Consider the following 24,206-nt stretch of genomic DNA (forward strand, 5'->3'; position numbering starts at 1 on the left):
TCAGATTTGGCTAGTCAGAAATGCTTATCCCTTAAGTATTGTGGTGAGTTCTTCAATTTTACAGCTAGAGTTTCACATTAGCTAAAAATGAATCTTTATATCCATTGAAGAAAAAGTGATAGAAGATGTTACCATTGTGAAAACAGAGTGAGAAACATCTGCTTCTCTCTTTTTATTGCCAGTACTTAATTTACCAGATGCATGCCCTTAAAACCAAGAAAATTAATAGCTTAGGATGGCATAAATCTTATATTGTCTACATAATAGCCACAGTGACACAGAGAAATGTAAATTTCATTGTGGCACAAACTTAGTTTGCACCCAAAATAAATTGCAGTACTTACCTCAAAGTGCAAGCACAACACAAAACATTTTAGAAAAAGAAACATACAATAAGTCAATGACTCATGCTGGTCAACTGTAAATTAACATCACCACACATCAATAATGGAACCATAATGCAGGAACACTGTTACTATTAAAGCAAGAACATATCATTTTCAAGAAAGTATAACCATAAGTGTTTTACTAGAAAAATTGTATGTTTCTATACATTTCATTTTTTCCATTTTCTGTACTATCAGTTAAAACACATGCAATGTATGTAGATTTCAAGAGTGAGAGGGAAATGAAAACAGCTGATATTATACATTTAGGAAACAAAACCCAAAGGTCAAACTTAAAGCTCTTGTGTCATTTTCAAATGCCCTTCTTAAAACTGCTTTTACAACAAAATGCATTTGGCATATTTTTTGCATAGCTTAGAATTCAGAGCAGTCCATAGCTCTTGCCCTTCTAAGTGTTTGAGAATGGTAAACAAATTGGCAGATAATTACATTCTGTTTCTTAGCAACCTTAACTGTCTTGCAATGAAGTTACTGGGCTTTTTTTTCTGATGTATTCTGGTAATGAAATTATTTCCGCAAATTTTAGACCCAGTCTGACAAACCCCTCTTGTACAGAACCTCCTGGATCAGCCCATCATTAAATGACAGTAAAGATCAACTAGTGAAAGCTACCATCTTGTTTATAATCTCTTTGGAAGACAATTCACAATAAACATATACTGAGGACAAACAAGTGACTAAGTAGGAAGAGGCTAGTCAAAATATTTTGTCAGGAGCTGAATAGCCTTTCCCACTGCCATAACTGTAAACAAACACAACACAGAAACCTGTAGTTTAAATACAAACCTTTAAATAGCAAAACTCCCAATTATTTAACCGAAGAAAAGGAGTTTGAAATTCTGGAATAGAAGAGAGGTTTGGCCCAGTTTTTCAGAAAATATTTGATTTTGGTAATCTCTTTTGAACATACAGTCCTCACTTGCAGGCATGAAGGAATTCTAAAAAGCCAGTTCTTTGACTGCACATGAAAGGGGAAATATTGCTGCCACTACTCCACATCTGCAGACCTAGCATAGCACAAGTGGTAGCAGACTGCTAGGAGCAGTTGTTAAAATTGTCACCACATTTCAGTGGTGTGGGCAGGACCTTCATTCAGTACCTTCCTATGAAAAAAAATGATCCCTTAATTCTCTTTCCCTCTTAATTGTGTTGGAGCAGGTATTAATAACAACGTAGTTGGAGATGCTGAAAAATCAGTACTGTCATAAAATACAACTAAAACAGTAACCTAAAATACCTGTTCCTTGCAAAAGAGGTTCTATTACACACCATTTAAAAATGTCTTCTCACTGAAATTCTGATTTTTCATTAGATTCCTTGTACAATCATTGGCAGAGATGCACGGATACACACTTCAGAAAGAGCACCTTTCTTATCTCTGTCCCTACTAACAAACAAAATACTGCTTCTCTGTTTAATGGTCAATTTATGTACAAGTACCACTCTAAATTAATTCCCAGGGCAGGTTATTGTTCCCTTACTGTGGACCATCTCCAAAATGGTAACCAAACAATAAACTGATTTGAAACAGAACAGAAGGAACCAGCAGTCCCTCACTGAATACTGTTAACTATAAGTATTTACACCTTGACTGATTACTTGGGAACTAGAGATGAAAATTGACCGACTGGAAATGCACATTGAAAGAAGATTTTCCTTAAGTTCAAAAGCAACACCATAAATCACAGAAATTAATAATTTCAGCACATGGAACTGAGAGTTGGTCTCTCTGTAACTATTGGTAAATGCACCTGCTCAGCAGACATAAACTAAATAAGTTTTGGGGGGGGCAATTACTAATTAAGACTAATACAGTCTTTTCTCAATGTTTTGTTGCTGTGCAGAGTGTTGTTCTCCATTTTAGGCAGGCACCTGGCCACGTATCTGGGTTCAAATTATGTGCTTGCCACAAAAACCTCAGGTTCCAACTAGATGAGAAAGAAAAAACATGCCACTTCAGTCAGGCATCCGAGAGAGGAAAAGCGAACAGAATGGGATAGTGATTCCTACCCATTGTGTGTGCTGTTTTGGTAAAGAATCCATTTTCCAGCAGCTCCTCTCTGAGTATACTAGTGTGCTCCTCCTCAAGAACAGTGCCAGTGGGCAGCTGAGATGACACCACGGGCAGCATATACTGCGCCTCCATTTTAGCAATGGAATCAGGGCAAGACTGTATTTCTGCTGTTCTCCTTTCCTTCAGGAACATTAAGGTGCAGACAGACATACTTACTCAAGTCCAGCCCCACCTCTTAACTTCTTTTTGCTCACCACCACTTATTCCCAGTGAGGTTGCAGCCCCTCAGATTTGCTAATCAAGTAACTTAAGCAAAGTTAGGAAAAACTTCTATCAGGTTACATTTTGCTGGGTGAGGAGTTAAAGATCATTGTCACCATCATCAGGTCTAAGAGGAAGTATGTTAAGCAGCAAGGAACAAGGGTGGGTTTAGGCAAATGTTTTGAGAATGCGTTGTTGTTACTGGAATGGACCAGGGATTTTTTTGCCCTGTCCTCATTTACTCTCCTGAAATCTAGTAAAAGCCCACAGGAGGTGAAAGCAGGAAATGTGTCCATAAACGCAGTATATTGTGCACTCAGCTGCAAAGAGCCCCTTAATTTCTAATTAAGCAAAAAATAAAATTAACCCCCACCTCCCCTTTATTTTAGCTTCACATATAGATTCTTTTCCAAATGAAAGACAGAACACCTATAAGCACAGTCTTGTCAACCTTCATCCATTTTTTACAAACTCAACACAGCATTTAAGAGGAGGGGAAGGAATTTGGGCAAGATGGTGCTGATAAAAACACTATGATGCTCAAATACAGTTTCCCTTTAAAACGCTGCCAGGGCCAGAGCCGTCACATAGCAAAATGGTGTGTGTCTGGGTCTGTGCCTGCCTGTTTAATAAGCCATGAAGCTCTTTGGCTGAACTAGCGTGTGTGTCATGTGATACAGGGGTTGCCATGGCAAGTACATATGCAGTTCTTGACCTGCTTCATCACAGCCATAGCAGAATGCAGATTAACAATGCAGAAATATGATTTCCTAGGAAAAAAAGATGCACTCTGCTTAGCCTAACAGTTAGATGTAAAGCCAAAACAATTTAAATTATCTCTTAAATGGTATTTGTGATATGCCGATTAAAAACTTGTAATCTCAAAACAATAGCCATGTAGCACAACATTATCAGTTCAGTCTTCAAAAGCATTTATATTTGGCATATGTTGTAGTACATGATTTTTGGTATACTTTTCCATTTAAATACACAGAAAATTGTATTTCTGCTTCAGCCCTCAAAACACAGATATAACTGGTAGAGAGAAGAAGTGGGGACAATAGTTCCAGTGAAATAACAAACAACATGTGGAACCACTGTAAAATTCAGTCATTGCTTTTTTTCATGTGGTAATCCACAAGCTGACAGTCAACACAAGAGATTCCTATGAGAGACGTTCCTGACACTGAGGCAGAAAACATATCAGAGTTTTAACATTTCATACCAAACCTAAAAGCCTGCTAATACAACAGACCTGCATCATATGGGCTGCCGTTCCTAACTTGGTGACAGAATACGGCTGGAGGTACTGGCAATCCAAAGCCAGGTTCATAAAGTTGATTCTCTTCCTGCAGGGGAAGCCATAGGACTGTTTCACCTGACTGAGGCCAGTTCCAGTGAGGCACACCGCCCCTGCACTTTCAGAAACATCACTGTGGGGCCAGGACGTAACATGAAGTGCCCAAAGAGCTTTGGCATACCTTGACCTTCAGCATTTAATACATGTTTAGATGATTTTCATGTGTGCTACTGATCCAAGAGAAAAGATATCCAAGTCCTGAAATAGTTTTTGATACTACGGAACAACCAAACTTCAAGCAAAAAATTACAAGGAGCCTAACCATAAAGAATGAGTGCCTGGGCCTCTAAGCAATTACATAAAAGCAGGCAGACCTCAATGCAATTGGAATTTTTAATAAAAGTTAGCCCTTTGTCTCCATGCTTTCTGTAGAAGTGCTTGAAAAGGGATAACCTGTATTGAAAAGGCAGTTGAAAGGCAGCTGATTCTCTCAATGTTTCCTTCCAGCAAGAAAACAAACAAACAAACAAAAAAAAAAAAACAACCAAAAAAAGAAATTTGAATTACAGCCAAATGGATTCCCCCCCAACCCTACTCTGGCTTCCAAATTCTTCCCATCAGTTACATAGGGCTGGTCTCTAAACCTATGGCACCACTCATGCCTCTAATTACTACCAGCTCAGGGCATCTGGAAGTGCAGAGGTCTCCCAGAATGTAAAGAACAAGATGTTGCTTTTGTTCTTTCCCTTTTTTAGAAGATACTGTGTTGGAGCTTCATGGGTTAATTTCAGATCCTTCTCTTTTTTAACCTTATGCTTCTTACTTCAATTACATTCTTCATGTCCCCATACACAGCTCATTTCCACTGTGTATCATAGGTTTTTCTCCAATAGCAATAAAAGGAAAAATCTCCATTGCAAATCACTTGCTGATTTAAAGGAATCAGAATACTAAAACACAGAGCAGTGTTTCAGGATTTCCTCTCCATTACAATGGGCTGCATTTAACGTTGATTGTTATTATTTTTAATCAGATGTCCATAAAATCAAAGACCTGCATCACTACTGATCCAATCAAGATGTTTCTCCCATAACAAAATTGCTTAACAGATTATATGGATTTTTACTGAAACTACCTTGAATCTCTCTGCTTATGGGAGAGGAATATCAAAATCTAACCACTAAAATATCAGATGCGGTTTCAAGATGCAAATAACTGATTTATGGGTTTTTTTGACAATTTATGACAAAATTGCTGACATCTCTCTCAAGTTCATCTCATTACCAAAAATTAGAAAAATGAGATCACTAGTCAGAGCTCCTACTAATGTGATTTTGGTGTTAGCAGACTAATTTTTTAATTAGCCTCTCTTTGGTTACTTATTGAGACTTGCACATGATAGAGGGCTGCAGGACTGTCTCATGTCAGAGTTACAAAGCCGAGCCTAAGATAAATAACTTCTCACATTCCCTGATACCTCTCTTTCAGCCATGAGCTTTCTGCAGACAGCAGGAATTTGCTTCTCCATAGCTGCATGCAGAGAAGCAAAACAAACTTTACGTTTAATTATAGAAGATTATTCTCTAGATGGGCTACACTTTTAAACAATCTCTTTTGCAATACTAAAGGACTCAGCAGTTTCCTTTTGTCTTTAAAGATTCAATTAAAAGTATGTTTCAGAAATTAAATTACAGCATGAAATTAGCTAAGGGTATGAAATACTGCATTTGCCCTAGCATTCAGGGAAAGGCTGTAAAAAGCAATTCACTTAATGGCTCCTAACATGTGATCTCAACTTAATAACTAAAGTGCCCTCAGCTACCAGAGGATCTACTGGTAAGATACGCCCTATATAATCCACCAAAAGGAGAAACGGATTAAACTCAGGTAAATCTTATTAATGTATGATAAACCCTACAGTTACTCTCATTTGTGATCTTTAAAAATGTTACAATTTTGTCAAGTAACACACTTGTTGGCAGGAAAATTTCTGTGGGTTTTAGCTGGCAGTGGCCTTCTCAATCTTGACACGTTCCAGAAGCATCTGCCAGAGTCTATTGGAAGCATTTGTTCTTCTCCAGCTTTCAGAGAGTACTGCTGGATGTAATTCATCACAACCACTGGGGATACACTCCAGTTTATTCTTTGCTGTACTAATATAGGGAAGGAAACGAGCAGTCCCTGAACTCTTCAGCTGTCCCTTTAGTCACCTGTTGGGTACAATTTCAGCTCATTGCTGTGAGCCGTCTTTGTGCTGCATGCGTGCACTGGGTTAGTGTTTCATAGGAATCTAATTTCCATTTGGGGTCCTTGGGTACTGTGCAATAAAAATAAAATACAAATCTATTCCACTTATGACTGCCTTCTACAGGACCAAACCAGCTCACTGCTCATTTGCAGGCTCCCAGCAGCTCACTGGGGGGCTGCAGCATTCGCCCCCAGCAGCACCTCGGCACTGCCAACCCCCAGGTGCGCAGGGCTGTCCCAAGGCTGAGCAGCACCCACCCCATGGCAGCTCTGCCATGCCCGCTCGGCACAGGAGATGGCAGCTGCCTCTACGTCTTTGATGAAGGCCCTGTGCCAATGACACACCCCACATGGTGGAGATTTTTTTTTCTTTGGTTCGTTTTGGGGTGGTTTTGGGGGGTTTGGTTGTTGTTTTTTTTAATATTTCTAAACTGACGTCACTTAGGATTACAAGTCAAATTAGAGTGGAAAGCCATGAGGGAAAATAAAAGCAGTCTCAAATTAACTATAAAATCTACAGCTAGTAATGTCTCTACAATTCATTTCTTTTCTAATCTCTCCTTACACCCATTTTAATCCAATCGTGTAAAAATCTAATCAGTACACATGCACATTCCTGTTTTCATATAAATTTTAGCCACTGATCTAGTGCAACTCAGCAACAAGATACCCATCACCAGATGCTTCTGTTGCAGAGATGGTCTGTACTGACATTGTCTGCTTTCAGGGGTATACCCAGGAGCAGACTCTCTTCTTTAGCCTAAGAAAATACACATCCCAATTAAATTATCAAGCACCATATTATGTTTGTGTTTTCCCATAGAGGAAAATAAATAAATAAAAAAGCATGCATCACTTGTCAGAAGGGTTCTGAGAAGGAGAATATGCAAAGGGAACAAACACCTGCCAGCTGGGTCGGGCATAAAGTAATCTTTATTATTATTAAAAACAGACAAATACAGCTGCGATTTATGGTCCCTGAAAGAGCAATGCACTGAGCTGTTTTTCTCAAAGAACATGTTGGTTTTTCTTCAACCTCATGAACAGGTATTGTTAAACAATGGATTTTCCTGAAGGCACAGAAAGATTCACTCATATTACTCAATGCTAGCAGACCTTCAGTTCTGCTGGGTTCTCAGACCAGTGCTGTATGCTCCCAGTGTTTATTATAGACTGTTTTGGCGGTTTCCAAAGGGCATGTGGCTGAATGTGCATGTATGCACGTCTAGGAGTGTGACTAGCTGCAATTTTGCTCCTTATGGGTCATGAGACTACTTTCTGCGTGTCTTCTGTATGAGTATCCATCCTTCAGGTTGTAACATGAATTCTTAATTTAGGTCACAGGCAATTACAACTTTTGTCAGGTGCAGTGAACTTCAGCATGGAGTACATTTTGGTTACTGGAAGCCTTGAACCAGAACAGATCAATGCTTCAATTTTGCCAGCAGTCCTGCACTAGACTTTATTAATGTTACATGATGTATTAATTGTGCTGTTCTACTGAATATATTTCTCCATTAATTAAGTCCATCCTAGATTAGTTATAAAGACTCTATCTGAACATGCTTGAAAACAGTCTTCCTTTTTTAATCCATTCTTCACAATAACAGTTTATTTATTTCTGCTCTACCCTATGCAGTTTTGTAATATACTTGAAGACATTTTCCAAACAAATGCAAACTTTTGACTAGAAATAGCAACAGCACCAGAATCCTAGAGGGTTATGCAAAATATCTACCTCCCCACAGCTCTACATGCATCTCTATCTTGTTAAGAGGGGCATTTTGCTTAGACACAATGCTGGATAATTTTAACTACCAGATTAAAATTACAATCCCACATCCTATAGTTGAAAAGTAATAAAGGGGCAGCAAGAAAAAACCCTGAGAAATAAAAGTGGAATGAGAATGAATGGCTAAAAACTGGACATGAAGATCCACACCCCCCCACCACCATCTTTCAGCAGTGGGATGCCAAGGAGTGTCTCCCAGGGGTACAACAGACCTCCTCCAGAATGACTCGGTCTGCCCAGGAGGCATCAGCCTGTGGGCTGTACACGAACACACCCAGGCAGAGTTGGAAGAAGGCCAGTTCACTCATTTACACAGGTGGTCAGACAGCCCACGAATACCAATAGCATGGAGCCACTTAGGCTGGACTTTAACAAGAAGAAGAAAAGGGGTCTGTAATCCTTTTAGAAGTCCTCTGGGCTCCCTATGACCCCATACTTCTAATTATGCTTTTAAATATAGCAAATTAACCCTGAGCAAAAATCTACCCACTTACATAGTGGGCCAGTATACGTCTGAGCGATTTGTGAAATTATGAAGTGGATGAGATACAACTTCCCTGAAAAAGAGTAAATGTTGTTGGCAGGAGCCCTAAAATCATGAAAGATTTATTGAAAATAACGTCAAGATTTAGATACCAAACTGATAATGATTTCTGCTTTATTTCCTTGGTACTTGGGATTACCGTGCAGGCTATCAGCCTCTATGGTAAATTTTAAATTACATCTGTTGCATGACTGTCCTAAAATAAAACTTGTCAGAATAACAGCCACAGCAATATAATGTAGTTTACATTGTGTCTGTTGTTTATTTTGCGTGGCAATGATACAGGCAGACATATGGATTTGAGCATTTGGAAGGGAGGATTTGTTGGCCAGATCATCACATCTGTTTACTTATAAATGCAACAAAAATACATTTGGAGGTCACTGACTGCACAAACATTTTACTTACTCTTGGTGAAAAAAAAAGCTATTAATGCTACTCTTTCTACATCAACCCAACATCGAAAGAGTTTTTATGATATTTTCATGAGAAAAAGGTTTTGAAATCATACAAAAATCAGTCTCTACCAGACCTCATCAGTCACTTCCACCATAAAGATGGTATCACAGCAATAATTTAATCAAGGATGAAATAGGTGTGCAATATGTCCAGGAGGTTGATAACGAAAACTACCAGTGCCACAGTTCAGCATCCTCATAACACGTACCCATTAATTAAAGGGGCACATACCACTGACCTTGTATCCAAAACTCACATTCACTGAGTGAACTCAAGATATTGCAATTAAAAGAAAAACTACATAAACAAACAAAACCCAAAAAACAACAGAAAAAAACCCCAACCAAACAAAATAACCAACACACCAAACCAGTAACAAAAGGTTCACAAGCTTGTAATTTATAACATCTCAATAATGTCCTTGAAGGTATTTCAACTAAGCCCCTCACCATGATCCAAAATATTTATTGCATTTCCTTCACCTTTTTCTTGAGGTCTGGCTGTAAGCATATTGCAATCTAGCAAGCATAGGTATTCCTGTAAACATAGAAATGTATAGTTCACTATGCAACATTTCAACTGCAGACAAATGTTCAAAAAAAGAAGAAACAGTACTTTAAGCTTTCTTTTACCTAAAGTATTCTTCTGGTTCCAAAACATTATAAACAGAAAGTTCATAATGAAGTTATTTCACTGAAGTTATTTTGTATTCTGGTAGAAAACTTTTGGTAGAAACACCTCAGCACGTCCCTATACTTTAAGATTACATGTATTTTCTCAGCTGAACAGAGCTTTTTGCAGTGAGTAACCCCATGCATAGACATATTTTTATATTTGCTTGCTGTTGCCCACGCTTGATAACACTTAACTCTTAGCTGAAGGACACATAACTTATGTCGTGTTCACAAAGGAACCTAAAGACAGGAATTACAGAAAACTACAGACAGATAATACCTCAATTGAATTACTTCCACAATCTTAAAAAAAAATAGAGCAAGAGGAAAATATGATCTTACTTTTGCCGATGGGTTAGTCTTCAGTATTTGATTTGCCAAAAGAAAGAGAGGTTAGGATGACAGCTGTTCATTACAATTCCTTTTTTATTACAAGAGCTTAACTCTGCCACTGGCTGGCTGGCCCATTTCTGCTAGCTTTAGCACACAACAGTGCTCCTAAAAGCTCCTCCTCTTAACAGCATCTGTCTGGATACTTCCCTCAACAAGCAGAAACAAGGCTTTCCACAGAGCCATTTAGGTGCTGAGAATGAGCTACAAGTAAGGGAAGCCATTAGAAGTAGAAATAAATCTTTTGATGGCTAAGTCTAGGGTTTGATAGGTAGAAATTCGTGCCCACTAACACCATAAGCTTTACACCAGAGCAATCACATCTTCATAGTGTTACAAATCAAAATGATGACCTCCCCAACAGAAACAGTAGCTTGAATAACACCTAAAAACTAGAAGCCACAACTCTGAAAGCATACATTTCCTATGAAAATGTGCAACCCCAGCCACTCCCTATGATTAATACAGTATGTCTCAGCCTTCAGAGAAGGAGGAGGGTTCATTATTTGTTTCTTACCAAGATTGTGTATTTATACAACTAAAAAAAGCACTGGTGAAGTATCCACACATGACAATATATAATAGATAAAAAACATCTAAATATATGCATTTCAATTATGGATGAGTCAGGAATCAACTGCTCATTCTAACAGATGCCCTATGTAAACTCAAAATACTCACCTTTTCCCTGGCACCCATAACAGCTGAGGCAAATCTACCTTCTGTTCCCAGAAACGCTGCCCACAGCAGATATTGTATCATGGCAAATGTACATCTCGCAGTACTGCAACTTTATTGCCAGTGAAAATGATACTGCTTCATAACTTTATTTGTGATTTATAAGCTCTGTGGGCAATATGCCAGTCTGTTCTCTTGGTCTGGACACAGCCGGCTGAACAGACAATGATAAAGTAGTGAGACCAGACAAATAAAAGATGGGGGGGGGGGGGGGGGGGGAAAGGTCTAAAAATTAGGCCCAAAATATATATACCAACATATTTATTGTGACTTACTCTCAGCTACTGATCAGCACATTAACCTTATTTTCTCTGCACGATTGCTAAGTACCATACTAAAATTAGGTCAGAAATTCAGATCAGCTGACTCAGCCCAGCAAGATCAGACAAAGACTAGCTGCTTTTTTTTTTCAATCCAATATAATGAGGTTTATCCCCTGCAATGTACAATAGATCCATACACTTTTCCCCACAATTAACCTATCAGAAGTACACACAGCAGGACAGGAGTCACACCGAAGATACATCAGTGCTACTGAAGAAACACAAATATACCCTTAGGGAGGCAAAATGTACAATCAAATGGCTTTTTTTTTTTTTTTTACGTCTTTTTTCAGATCTTGTTTCCAAACTGCTCAGGCTAATACATTTCAATGAACTTTTAAGTCATTCAGCATGGTTATGAGATGATTTAGGTAAATAACAGCTGCTTCCAAATAGTGTTGCATGTGAACACCACCACTTTATTAGATAATAAATTACTCATTATTATGTTGTTAATATACATGATCACCCTTCTTCTAAAAGAGACCATCTGAACACTAGAATTGAATAGATTCTCAAAAAATTCAATAATTGGACTGTTAGGTAATTTTCAGTAGGTGCCAAAGACTTACAGCCGCTATATTTTAATTCCCACAAGCAAAAGCAGAGTGTTTGCTGGAACCCCCTCTCCTGCTCCAAATTTACCCATAGTTAATCACAGGGGATGACCCCCTTGTTGCTAAGGAGATTGTTTTCGGCTGTTGGTAGTCCCTAGACTGGTAGTACTTTTACAACTGCACACATGTACCACTTGCTATCTAGGCCACACTATCAGGAATTGGGGATAATATAAATAACCACCAAGATAAGATAAAGACATAAGGAATATAGTACAGAACAAAGAAGAAATCAATAATCCTACTTTACCTTTCCCCGACTGCTGTGTTTCAGTAGACAACATAGTCTTGAATGAATCTCTGGAGGTTACTACAAGGAGAAGACTCAATTGCAATCAGCCTAAGTGACTTCAGATATCATGGTTCCTTTAGTCAAATCAGATGTTCTCCCTTGGTCTGCCATAGCTTTTAGTTTTCCTAATCAATGACTGATCACACATATCTAATTTTCCCTTTCCAAGTTTACAAAGGAATGAGACAAAAAGACTCGAAGACGATGTTTTCCAAGATTTCCTAAGGTGTTCTTCCTACCTTGTTTCCTCAAACAGATATTGTTTACCCCATTCAGTGTTACTCAGATAAACCAAGTGGGGAGAGAGGAGACCACTGCAAAGATGGTTTCCCAGAGAAAAGCACTATATTCAAATAATGTTGATGACTCCAGCCCACATACATATACATGCTGTTCCTCTGGTAAAGCCATTATATCGCCGGTAACCTTCCTTGTGTCTTCTGACTGTATCTGGAAAGAAAAGCTCTGTTCTTAGTGATCTCAGTTTAGCATAAGCAAGAAATTCATGGTTTGGCTCAGCCCTAAATCATCTGCACTCATCCAGAACTCTTCATCAAATCACTTTGCCAAGATCAATAAATAAAACCACACAAACCAACCACAACGTAGGAAATATTGTTACCGCCATTCAAGTTAGGTAGACAAGCCTGGCTAGAGGACTATGAAGAACGAAGTAGCTCCACAACTTACTCTCTCATGCCCCAAGAAACTTCCTCATAACAAAACCTATTCTGTCACTTAGTGACCTTTATGGTCACACATACATAAGTGTATGTAAACAGGTTAGCCACAGCACAACATAATTAACTGTCATGCCTGAAGACTATGTTCTAAATACATCTGTATACATTGCAGTTTAATATAGCTTATCACCAAATGAAGAAGTTGCCACACAGGCTAGGGAATTTAATTTTCCAGCCAATGCTAAATTAATGAAATAATGATGTTTCAATAAATACAAAATATTTGCAAATTTTTAAAATTTGATTTTCATCAGTGAGGAAGAGCCAGCAATGTAAGATGAGAAAGTATGCTTCATCTCACTACTCTTAAATTTATTGACTAGCATATTTTTATGTGCTCACTTCACAGGTGAGAGAGATTAAAATCCTTCCTCTGCTTAATGTAGCTGGAACTTAACTTCCCTCTCCATCATATTAAGAAATACTTTCAGGTGGGTCTCTTTACCCTTTCCTCTCGGAAATCCTGCAGTTTATGTAGCTGCTGAGTAATCAAGACAGAGATGAACACTAAACGAGGATGGCAGGAATGAAACCAGATGTGTATCCAGCATAAAGTGAAACAAACAAACAAAAAAACCCTCCTGCATTAATCTGCTGCAAGGAGAAACATTTTTCTCATGAAGGTGTGAATAGTACAGCTCCTGCTACAAGCAGCCTATGCCTTTCACTCCCCAACAGTTTGAATCCCCCTAAAGATCACCCAGAAGTTGAGCTGACAAGATAACAGTCCAGAAAGTACCAAAATGCACATTGCACGGGCTGTCATTAATCACCTTAATTTCACATTATTTTTATCCCCCAACCAAATTATTAAGAATCCATAAAACTGTATTTCCTGGAATGTGAAGCAGCCATAATAATTTTGCTTATATATTTTTTTATAATTATGTATTTGCTTATATGCTTATAATAATAAACATTGCTTCTTTTCCCTCCTCTGTCAAACCGTATGTGCTGCTCTTTTCCTTTTAACAATTCATCAAAATTACCAGACTACCGAGGCATTGCTGGAACATTCACAGCACAGCATGTCTGTTATACCTGGATGTACAGTACCCAAGATATAGCATAAAATGTAATCACTTAAACTGAAATACAGAAGATTCATGCTGGGGGAAAAAATTCAAAGGACCTCCTATCAGGTTTTTTTATATGCCATTCATTTGCATATAAAAGTTTAACATTTTGATGGATGATTTACCTGTTATTGCACAATTTTTCCTTCTCCTTGAGAAAATGCAAATTTTATATGCAAATATGTACATAATAAATATTTATATCTAAGCCATTCAACCTTCTTTTCCTCTCCAAAAGGCTGCAGAGTTTTCACTGCTATCCATTGGCACAAGAGGACAGGCCATGTGAGTGCTCCTCTCATTAACTGTCAATTAAAATCAATGGAATTGTTCAAGGAGAGCCATTATAGGGTTCTGCCCATCAGGGGCTTGATCCATTTTCCTTTAAATGATTGCAGTATTTTCACTGACTTCAGAGCATGCAGAATGGTGAGGAAATCATAAATAACAGATATATTATTTTGTAAAACCTCAGACAGCAATTTGAGACCTTTGAAAATTTACTGGATTTAAAATATCAACTCCAGGAGAGTCTACTTTGACCTGTGAGGCTGTCCCTGTCTTGCAAGAGCTCACGCACAAATACATCTTTGCAAAGTACACACTGTTCATCTAAAAGCATCTAAAAGCACTGAGTGAATAAGAACCTGTTTTCCACTAGATCCAGATCTCCTATTGCAAACACCTAAACTTTTTATTACAAATCACGCCTGCTGAAGATGCCACACATGCTCAAACTGAATACTTTTGGAAGGGAATACGCTCTTCCTTTGAGCGATGCAGAACTATTCAGTATCACATCTACACAACATAAAACATGTGCAATTTGCAGCCTGACATGGGCCAATGGTCTGTACTGCTTTAACCAGCAAGCTGCTTAGAAATCAACTGGTCTACACACATTTACCAGAGACCAAGCCCCTCACTGTTCATTCACTTTGCCAGACCACTCATCTTTTTATCAAAATATTTACCGTTTTATTGCTTCTTCTTGTTTTCGGCGTTTTTCACTCTTTTCTTTCAAGTAAGCCAGGTTTGTTTCATTCCTCATGCGATCATTCTCTCGAGCAATGTCTGATGCATTCTGTATAACCAAGCCATCATAGGCCTTCATCCCCAAATCTTCAATATACTGGAGAAAAGCGCCCAAAGTGACCTCCTCCTGATTAGAACTCATCATCTTGCAGGAGATAATGAACAAAGGAAAGCAACGTTTCCTGCAGGTTGAAAAACACATAATACCTTAATCAGTAGGAAAATAGCTTATGGTTTATGACAGCGAGATTGTGTCAATTGTAATTAACATCTCTGTAAGAGACATTTTTTTAGACTTTCTCCTGTCTAAAGGATAATAAACAAAGCAATTCAGAACACAGAACATTACTTGAGATGAGATAAAACCCAAGTCTCTTCTTCCAAGCAATGCAGATCCATTGAGTTATACATTCTTCAAATCCCAAACAGGTTTTCTCCCACCCCTTCCCTTTTCCTAATACCCTTCAGTTGCAATGACACTGACTTCCCTGGATCTCAGTTCGGATTGGACCGAAAAGGCTTCCATCCCAGGACAACAGGTCCTTTTTGTAGTTTAGATAAAGCTGCACCAAAGCAGATCACCAGACAAAATTCCTATTCTGCAGGATATTCCAAAGTTCAGGTGAAAAATACTGTTCCAGTTCTTGGAACAAAAAATTTCACAGTTTTCTTCAGGTTCAAAATCTGGAAAGAAATACTGTGGAATAGTTTCCTGTATTACTTAGTAACATAGATATGAGCCCATAAAACCTGGTCATCTGTTGCTCAACAGCTTGTTCACTTGAAGCTCCAAGAACGGACAAGAAATCCCAGCTGAGCTGGGACCTTCAGAACTCTAAAGGCCTTGAATTCTCCAAGCTTCCATACTTCTTTCACAGGTATTACAGCACCTCCAGCTAAGCAGCATGAAGCACAAACACACTTAGATCCCTAAGTCATTCTGCTCCATGGCAGGCAGCCTAAAAGCTCTCAGAAAGGCCCCAAAAGTTTTCCACTCAGCAGAGACCCCCTGCAAATTGTGAGAACTCTGGTGTATAGACACATCAGTAAATACTACAGGCAACTGAAGTCAAGGTATAATTTCAAGAAACATACTATGTAAATTATATGCAACTGGATTAACTACTTATTAAACAAGTAAAATAAAACTTTAATAAAACAGAATTGTGACATCTTATTTAAACAGTGATTATTGAATGTACTGAGACATTATAATTTTGCATGGCATTATCCTCACAGAGCCTTGTGAGGGGGGTCTTCACCTTACAAATGCTGAGTTGATGCAGAGAGTGACCGAGTGACACACCAGCAGACCTGGCAGCAGAACTCAGCCTCTCTAAGGCATGTTTGCTTCTTCACTACTACAGCATCCTTCCCTTCCCCGAAGAAGGATGGTGTGACTTCTCGGAATGAGCCTGAGAACCATGCCAGCACTGCACCTAAAAGTGATCTTACTGAATAGACAACAAGTATCCTGTCTCCACACAGATTTTAGGGGCAGAGTTCCTGTGTAATCAGCATCCAAAAATCTTTTCTCCATTTCCTAATATATGGCCATAATTCTAATGTATTACACTGCTGGGCAAGCAAAATTCTGATAACAGTAGGCAGTGATTCTAAAAAAAAAAAAAAATAAATATTTTTTTTAAAAAAAAGCTCTTGTAGATTCTAGCAACCCACTCTGGGCTTTCAGACACACCCCTGAACACGAGAGTGAAATGATTTTACATCCATAGAGTAAGCAACCTGCCAGGGATGAAAAGAAAAGAGAGAGATATTTTTCTACCCTTTAATTTTTTTTTTCCTGTTTTTGATCACTTGAAGTGGCAATGGCAAGAAGCAGCTGGTTTCAGGCAGTTAATGCTTAAAAAGAACACCAATATTTTTTTCCCATTATTCTCAGTGTCTCTATACTGAAATTATTTCTGTACAACGGTAACCTCACTGTTAAAATCATGAAGATTCAGAGGATGCAAAAGATTTGCTCCTATCATCTCTTCTACCTCCCAAGACAACCTTTTCTATCAGCTAAGCCTGAACATGAGTGTAAGGCTGATGTTCAGGGTCACTAAATTGATCTTTAAGTATTTTCAGGCATGGGTATCAGTATCTCCTACTAATCCCTGCAGGGTAAAACCAGTGAAGGAGGTCTTAGTGCAGCCCAATGTGCATGCATGCAATTTCACAGAGCTTTCACTTTGGAAGTGGCTAGAACTCCACTGGGTTGGAATATGCATTGAGCCATTCTATATATTCACCAATAGTGGTACAGCATCTGCAAAGGAGTGAATTGTGAAGCTGACAATGAGCTAAACAGACTCTATCAATGTTACTGATGCTTCAGTAGACATTTTTGACCAGTTCCTAACTTTTCTGATTAACAAAAGTAAGTCCAGATACCATAGTCCTTCCTAAGAATCTCTGTCTACAGCCTGATTGAAGCCTACCTACCTGATTAAATGCTAACAAACAATGCTAACAAAATAGACAGCTCTAACTCCACTGTCTCTGAACTGCACAAATGATATGTGCCTTTTGATGGTTAAAGTCTGGGTAATTTCCCCAGTAGATGGCTATTTCACTTTATTTTCCATTTTGGACTTTCAGTAAAGCCTAGTTTCTGTGTATGTTGAATTAAATTCAGATAAACCTGTACAACAAAGAACCCCCACCCTAGCCACCTTAATGGCAGTTTTACTACTGATTTCTCCAGTGACTTCTCCTGAAATATAATGTGAAATTTTATACTGAAGATAACTTCATCAGGCTTTCAATAAATGCAGTTCTGATCCGTTTTTCCCTGAGACATACAGAGCTTGATCTGCTTCATACTTTCTTTTAGGACACCACCATCGCATATTTTTTTTCTCATTGTTTCTCTTTCTTTTTTGAGGTCAAAATTGAGCTGACATTGAAAGATATGCTGAATCTCATTTTATTATATTTACTTTTCACACGAGAGGATAAAGTCATTCCAATTGCAAAAGGACTGAAATAAAAAAGCCTTTATTCTGCTGCATGCACTGACCAGATACTTTATATGCTTGTTTATCACTGATGTTTCCTATTACTAATCTCATGCAGAATGACAGACTATTTAATAAACAGATCAAGTTATATTCTGTGTCCTAACAGGGGTCCAATCCTGCAACAGTACTGAGCAACTGTAGCTACTGAAGTCCCACTGTGACTGTTGATGCTTGCATGCTCATAACACCAAATTCAGTTTGGGGTACTCCTGGAGGGGGTTGCAGCTCTCCTAGGTATTTCAAAACCTTGAATCGGCTCTTATGGCACTAACTCTGAAAAACATCTATACAAGTCACAAGCATTTTTTGGATCAAAACCCATGTACCTCCTGCATGCATGGTATTTTACAGCCACATTGCATTTAATAATATTGGATAGTTGTGCATGATATGCTTAAACAGGGAATAAAAATGCAAACAGCTGGAGCAAAAAGCCTAACTAATTACTGTAAACATTTTTACAGTATTAGTATTCCCTATACAGCACATTAGGACCAATTTTATTTACAGGTATTAATGCCACTTCAGAGATACTATCTTACCTTAATAAATGTGCTTTATAACTGCAACAGGCTGCAAACAATACATGTGGCCCACTGAGTCCCATGCATTGCTTCTTGTCACCCTCCTTGGAAAATGTGTGGACAGCACTGATCAACTTTTGATCAAAGGTTCTGCTGACTGGTAAACTCAGGCAGTGAGCAATTCCCAACCATCTGCCAGGGCAGATACAAGTACAAGCATGCGTTCTGTTTTGAGTACATTTATAGTTGATTAAAAATATGTAAATGCAAGTTGTAGGTGAGGCACCACCATTTTGGTACTCCTAACATGCATACTGTGGTCAGGTATTTTGTTAGCTGATAACAAGGACCATGTAGAGTCACCTGTGTATTTGCAATCAAATTATTTTCAGTGCATTTTATTTTCTGAAACCAAGCAACCCTAGAAAATTATAACTGGGAGTTGCTCTGTTTGGGAGATTCTTTTGACACTCCTTTCTCTTCTCCTCCTCATTGTGAAGGAACAGAAGGAGACAGCAGGGAGGAGGAAAAGCCCTGGATTTCAGCTATTGAAGGCAGCATACTGAGAAGTCAACAAAAATTGATTGGAGGAACTTTGTGGCGAGTGTTCACTGAACATGAATATGTTTGGAAATTCACCTGAGTGCAGGGACATAAAGAAAGAGTTTTCCAACATGTTCACCTTGCCTCTTGAAGGTCAAACTAACACTACCTGAAACCTCATTGAGGAAAAAAAAAAAATAAAGAAAAGAAAACAAGCCAACCATGCTACTGGCACCTGCCCCTCCAGGTATCCCCAGATCAGAGGGATATTGGCAAAGGAGCACAGAGCAACTCGCACTGTCGTGGCCCAGGCAATCAGCTGTCAGCATGGGAGGAGTAAAGCAAGCGAGAATAATTTTTTTTTCTTCCCTGCCAGTGCATCTGGTTTACTGGCAAGGGCAAGCAATCCCTTTACTGGTTTGGCTAGAAATATTTACATAACTAAATTCAAGATCTTTGTATCGATTCAGACAAAAATTCTGTGGGAGAATAATGCATTGTGCTTCATGAGACTGTTGCATACCTTACTTCTAATGTAACTCTTTGCTCTGATGCCAAACACATAGCATTCTTGGTCAAACCCAAACCACCTCCTTTTCATATGATCAGTGTGCAAAAATATTGAATTAAGAATGAGGACTAATCGACCCAGTATCACAGTATCAAAGCAATGCTATACATTCATATTCAGACATGTAGTTCTCCCTCTTATTCACATGAGGATCCCCAAAATATCAGTTGCTTTTCAGCATGCTTGACAGCCATAAGCTGCAGCTGTGCTGCATTGAAAATTGGCAATGCTGAAATTAAACTGAAGGAGCTTTTAAAAGTAATGACAAAGGCACTGATTGCCTTCTTCCAAACCATCGTGATTTTTTTTTTTTTTTTAAATTAACATAGGAGAACACAGCTTGGAAACACAAGAGTGGGGTTGCCCGTAGTCCTGAGTCCAACCCCTAATTTATAAAGGTCTACCCATCTCTCCAGTCCTGCCAGTCTCCCTTCCAAATACTGTCTCCTCTCTTTAAGAACACATCTTCTTTCTCATTACCTGTCAATTTCCTCCACTAAATTCAGTATATCGGAAGGATTCTGCACAAGTCAGGGGTGCTAATCAGCCATTCAACCCTTGAGTTTGAGCTGTGCATTCTAGTTGCATGCAAGGCAGTAACAGCAAAGTAGGCAGACCAGCCATATCCAATTTTCATAAACTGCTGACCACAGCAGCACTAATAAGGACCTAATGGTATTGGATGTACAAAGAATACTTTCACTGCAACCAAGAAAAAATTCAATGATGGAAAAACGTACTAGAGGCTACTTTGCAGAACTCTCTGTCTTATCATAACTGTGCCTTACACCAAGCGAGCTTTGAAATACCTAAACAGTTGAATGTGATGAGACAAATTACTAAGACATGCTTTTTAGAGTTGCATTCCCTGCTCATTCTTAACAATGAGCTGGCATAACTGTTTTCACACACAGTGATGCATTCAATTCTAATGTCAAAGAAGAAAGACCTTCTGAAATAGGCTGCAGGTTTCCTACTATCTATTAATTGACAACTTTTAAAGCAGATATTTAAAGAAAAACAGCCATTACACTCATTTGAAAGTACAAAATATACTTTGTATTTTGACTGAAATTACAGATTATATACCTTGTCCTCATTATACTGCTCTAGCACTTGGGTGAAATCATTGAAGCTAAGCCGTGCCAAGCCCTTCACTTAAAGAGGTTAGAAGTGGCTCCTTCAGTAGAATGAAAATGTTATTGCATGCGTTTAAAGAAATAGTCTGTTTCTATAGACGACCCACCCTTCATAGGGAAAAGTTATGCTCCCTGTAGTTTTAAGAACTGAAAAAAAATTCCCTGAGCCTTGAATTTTGGCTCCCTTATTAGTGCCTTTTGAAAAGGGAAAAGGTCTTTGCTAACAATGACTCCTCTATGACTCCAGAATGTAGAGAGCTGTTGTTTACTTTGCAATACAGTAATACTTTTATCACTTTTATCTCCTGAGGAAAATAATGCTTCCCCCTAACCACACTGATCTTGGACAATTACAAATCTAGATTCAGAATAGATAACACTTAAAGTGCAATTCTGACATTATATCATCCCAGCATTATGCAGAAGGCTTATGATCAACAAGAAAAAAATAAAACCACAAAACACACACATTTTATATACAAACAGGAGTGCATTTGAACTCAGAGGAAAGAGTGAGCTTCTTGCTGAAGGATGTATTTTTTTCTTCCTCCTTAAGAAAATGAAATGGAGATTTCACTACCACCAACATCATGTTAAGATGCTGTAAAATATTAATGGTGCAGTGGGTCTGATAAGTAACTAACACAGATGTTAGAAATTATTTCAATTAATTCATCAGAAAATAGCAAAGAATGTTTTTTTATTATTTAACAGTGCTTTTTACAAACAAAAAAAGAAATCCAGATGCAAAATGTCTCTATTACAAGCACAGTCAACATGTGAAGTACACAAAAACAGTGAAATAGACTTCATCTTTTAGGTTAGCAATGGCTTGATTAATCCCTTCTAAAAATACATGCAATTTCATCATTATGCATTCTGACTACTCATTATTTCATTTTGTAATATTATTTTTTTCATTCTAATCAGCACCATATTTTATTAGCATGCTTATATAATGTATTAAAATATGTACGTACCAAAATTTAAGTCCACGGGGACTGCTAAGTGCAATAATCAAAGGTGACTTTTGCCTGTAAAAGCCCTTTCCTGTGGTTATCTCAGTGCAGTCGGAAGGGATATTTCAGCACCATAAGAAATAGATTTGCAGTTAGGTTCAGTTTTTTCTTCAGTTAAAGTGCATTAAATCTTGTTGGCAAAACTGCCCAGATTGTAGAATTCGACATCACTATAAGTCAGTGTGTTACATTACAGATCTTCTTAGCATACAATTAAAATGACATGGAAAGTTTGGCTTTTAAAAAATGCAGTGGCAAGAGAAGACAGGTGCTTGCTTCTTTAAATCCACATTCAGAGAAGAGAGGGCACAGATAATGGGAGGGTAAAAACAACACCCTGCTTGGAGGTCCAGCAGAGAAGAAACTGGATGATTTTTACCCACTTTACAACACAGAAGATTACAGCACCATCATATGCACTAACACAGAGATTTCTAAGGTGCCTCATTTGAATATGTTCTGTGGAGACAAAAAGAAAGGAATATAAGGAATAGAAAACATCCTATCCAAATGGCTTCTTGCAGCAGGAAAGATGCTCGGTCTCTCATTGCCACTTAGATACAGAAGGTCTGAGGCAGTCTAGCTCGTGGCATCGTCTCTCTCTCTCTCCCCCGTGACTACAGGCAGGCTTGCTCTCTCCAACTGCCTTAGTCTGTTGGTGCTGCTGTTGATTAATCAGGGATTCTCAAACAAAGAGCAAGCCTACCTTCGGGTGCCAGCAGGACTGTGGGGCTCCTCTCCTGCCGCAATCCGGCTGCCCTGACCCCCCGCGCAGCCACATCCTAGCACCTCGGACAGCTCCCCCGCGCTAGGCCCATCGCCGGGGCGGCGGCGGCGGCGGCGGCGCCCGGAGCGCGGCAGCCGCTTCGGTCCTCGGCGCCGGGGCTGGGGCGCCCGGCAGAGCCGCCTAGCTAGGCACAGTCTCTGAGCTCCACTGCACTGAAGTCTGATTAGCAAATAATCCAGTGGGAAAAAAAACAATCTGCATGAACGGCACTGTACATCACATTTAGGCTATAGGTAGGAACGAATATGAAACAACGCCCTTCCCCCCTCCTTCTCCCTTCCCAAAAAAAGAGATTGTTCTTCCACGAAGAATGTGTCAGTTAACCTTTAGCCCATGTTATGGCTCAAGGAAATGAGCAGCCACTTAAAAGGAAGATCTAAGCCTCAGTTTGATACCTCATATTGATGTATCTTTTGCACTCACCCTCACTGAAAAGCAGTGCAAGGCACACAATTACTGCTGACGCAGATTAGACTGCTGCTTGGGGAAAGAGGGGAGGAGCTTCTTAACCTCATCAAAACAACCTCCCACCACCTGCTCCCATTGCACGAGAACAAAACTATGCTACTCGGACAGAACAAGCATGACATTTACGCTGGTTTACTTATATCGATACGTGCACTCTGGAAAGAAGCATTCTGTTTTGAAAAACATTCAGGGTGAAACTACACAGTTTTACGCTCGTCCAGAATATGTGAATGTGATGGTTTGGAAGAAAACGTTCCCTTTTTTTCTGAACTGGATCTATCTGTGTTATAGCTCCTCCTTGCAGAGTATGTGCAGTTTTGCTTTCTCTCCCCCAAACCTGCAGCCTGGACACAAAGCAAAAGCATTCATTCCCTGTGCAAAAGCCAGTAAAAGCAGCGATGTCTGAATGCTCACAGAATGCGTTACCTTATTGTTACATGCCATTTCATCCTTCCTCCTTTAAGTTAGAGACATTTTTTTTCTTGCATAAATCTTGATTCTGATGCTACAACAACAACTGAATTTATTTCTAAAACTAATAACAGAAATTAACGTCATGGAATAAAGTCCTTTCAAAGTAATGCATGTTCCCACAAAAAGCAGTGCTACTACACCAGCAAGACCTTGCCTACAGAGCACAGAACTTCCTGAAGATTTACTAACCCCTGACTGGAATGTCAATATTACCTCACATTCAAGAGCACTCAAGATAGCCACCTAGCCACACTGCAAAACATGGTGACCTCCTCCAAGCAGCAGTGGCCAACACTGACATTGGAACTGCAGCCTGAAAAAAGCCTGCTCCTAAAACTCTCTCATATTCACTAGCAACTTGCTCACTGCTCACTGTAACAGCATACGTACTAGCACACCTCTTGCAAGGTGAAACAGGGCAGTGAAGCTCCACAGAACATCTCCAAGAGAGAGACCTTTTCAAAAGGGTGCTTTAAGAAGGATAACAAAGACAGAAGAACATGGTTTGCAGATATGGAGGGTTTTTCTTTTTGTCAGGGAAAAAGGTCTGGAAAGGAAGTATCTACGGTGTAGAAGAACTAGAGGCAGTCCTGGGAGGAGACTTCTTTCCCTAGCCCAGAAGCTAGCCCACTGCTTCTGGTTTTTTCCTTCCTTGAAGGATACCTTAAGAAGAGCTGTGGCTGTGTGGTAATTGGGGAATTCTTTGATTTTCATCAATTGGAGATTCCTGACACATAATA

The 24,206-nt window shown here is 39.0% G+C and overlaps 1 protein-coding gene across 4 annotated transcripts in view; it reads right to left on the reverse strand.

The window, feature by feature from the left end:
• The window catches only part of NYAP2 (neuronal tyrosine-phosphorylated phosphoinositide-3-kinase adaptor 2), a 146,979-nt gene extending 124,239 nt beyond the window's left edge, over positions 1–22,740 (reverse strand). Inside the window, exons 1-3 of one of the 4 annotated variants that reach the window (XM_056359112.1) lie at positions 22,444–22,530; positions 21,699–22,196; positions 14,852–15,094 (exon numbers count right to left, since the gene is read on the reverse strand). In XM_056359112.1, coding sequence (XP_056215087.1) covers positions 14,852–15,057 — 206 coding nt within the window. In that variant the 5' untranslated portion in view covers positions 15,058–15,094; positions 21,699–22,196; positions 22,444–22,530. Of the gene's footprint in view, positions 1–10,040; positions 10,131–14,851; positions 15,095–21,698 lie in introns of those variants that run through there. The other 3 variants (XM_056359115.1, XM_056359113.1, XM_056359114.1) reach the window with 3 other exon arrangements.
• Positions 22,741–24,206: the final 1,466 nt, after the last annotated feature.

The sequence above is a fragment of the Falco biarmicus genome, chromosome 13 (genome assembly GCF_023638135.1).
Source record: "Falco biarmicus isolate bFalBia1 chromosome 13, bFalBia1.pri, whole genome shotgun sequence".
Lineage (NCBI taxonomy): Eukaryota > Metazoa > Chordata > Aves > Falconiformes > Falconidae > Falco > Falco biarmicus.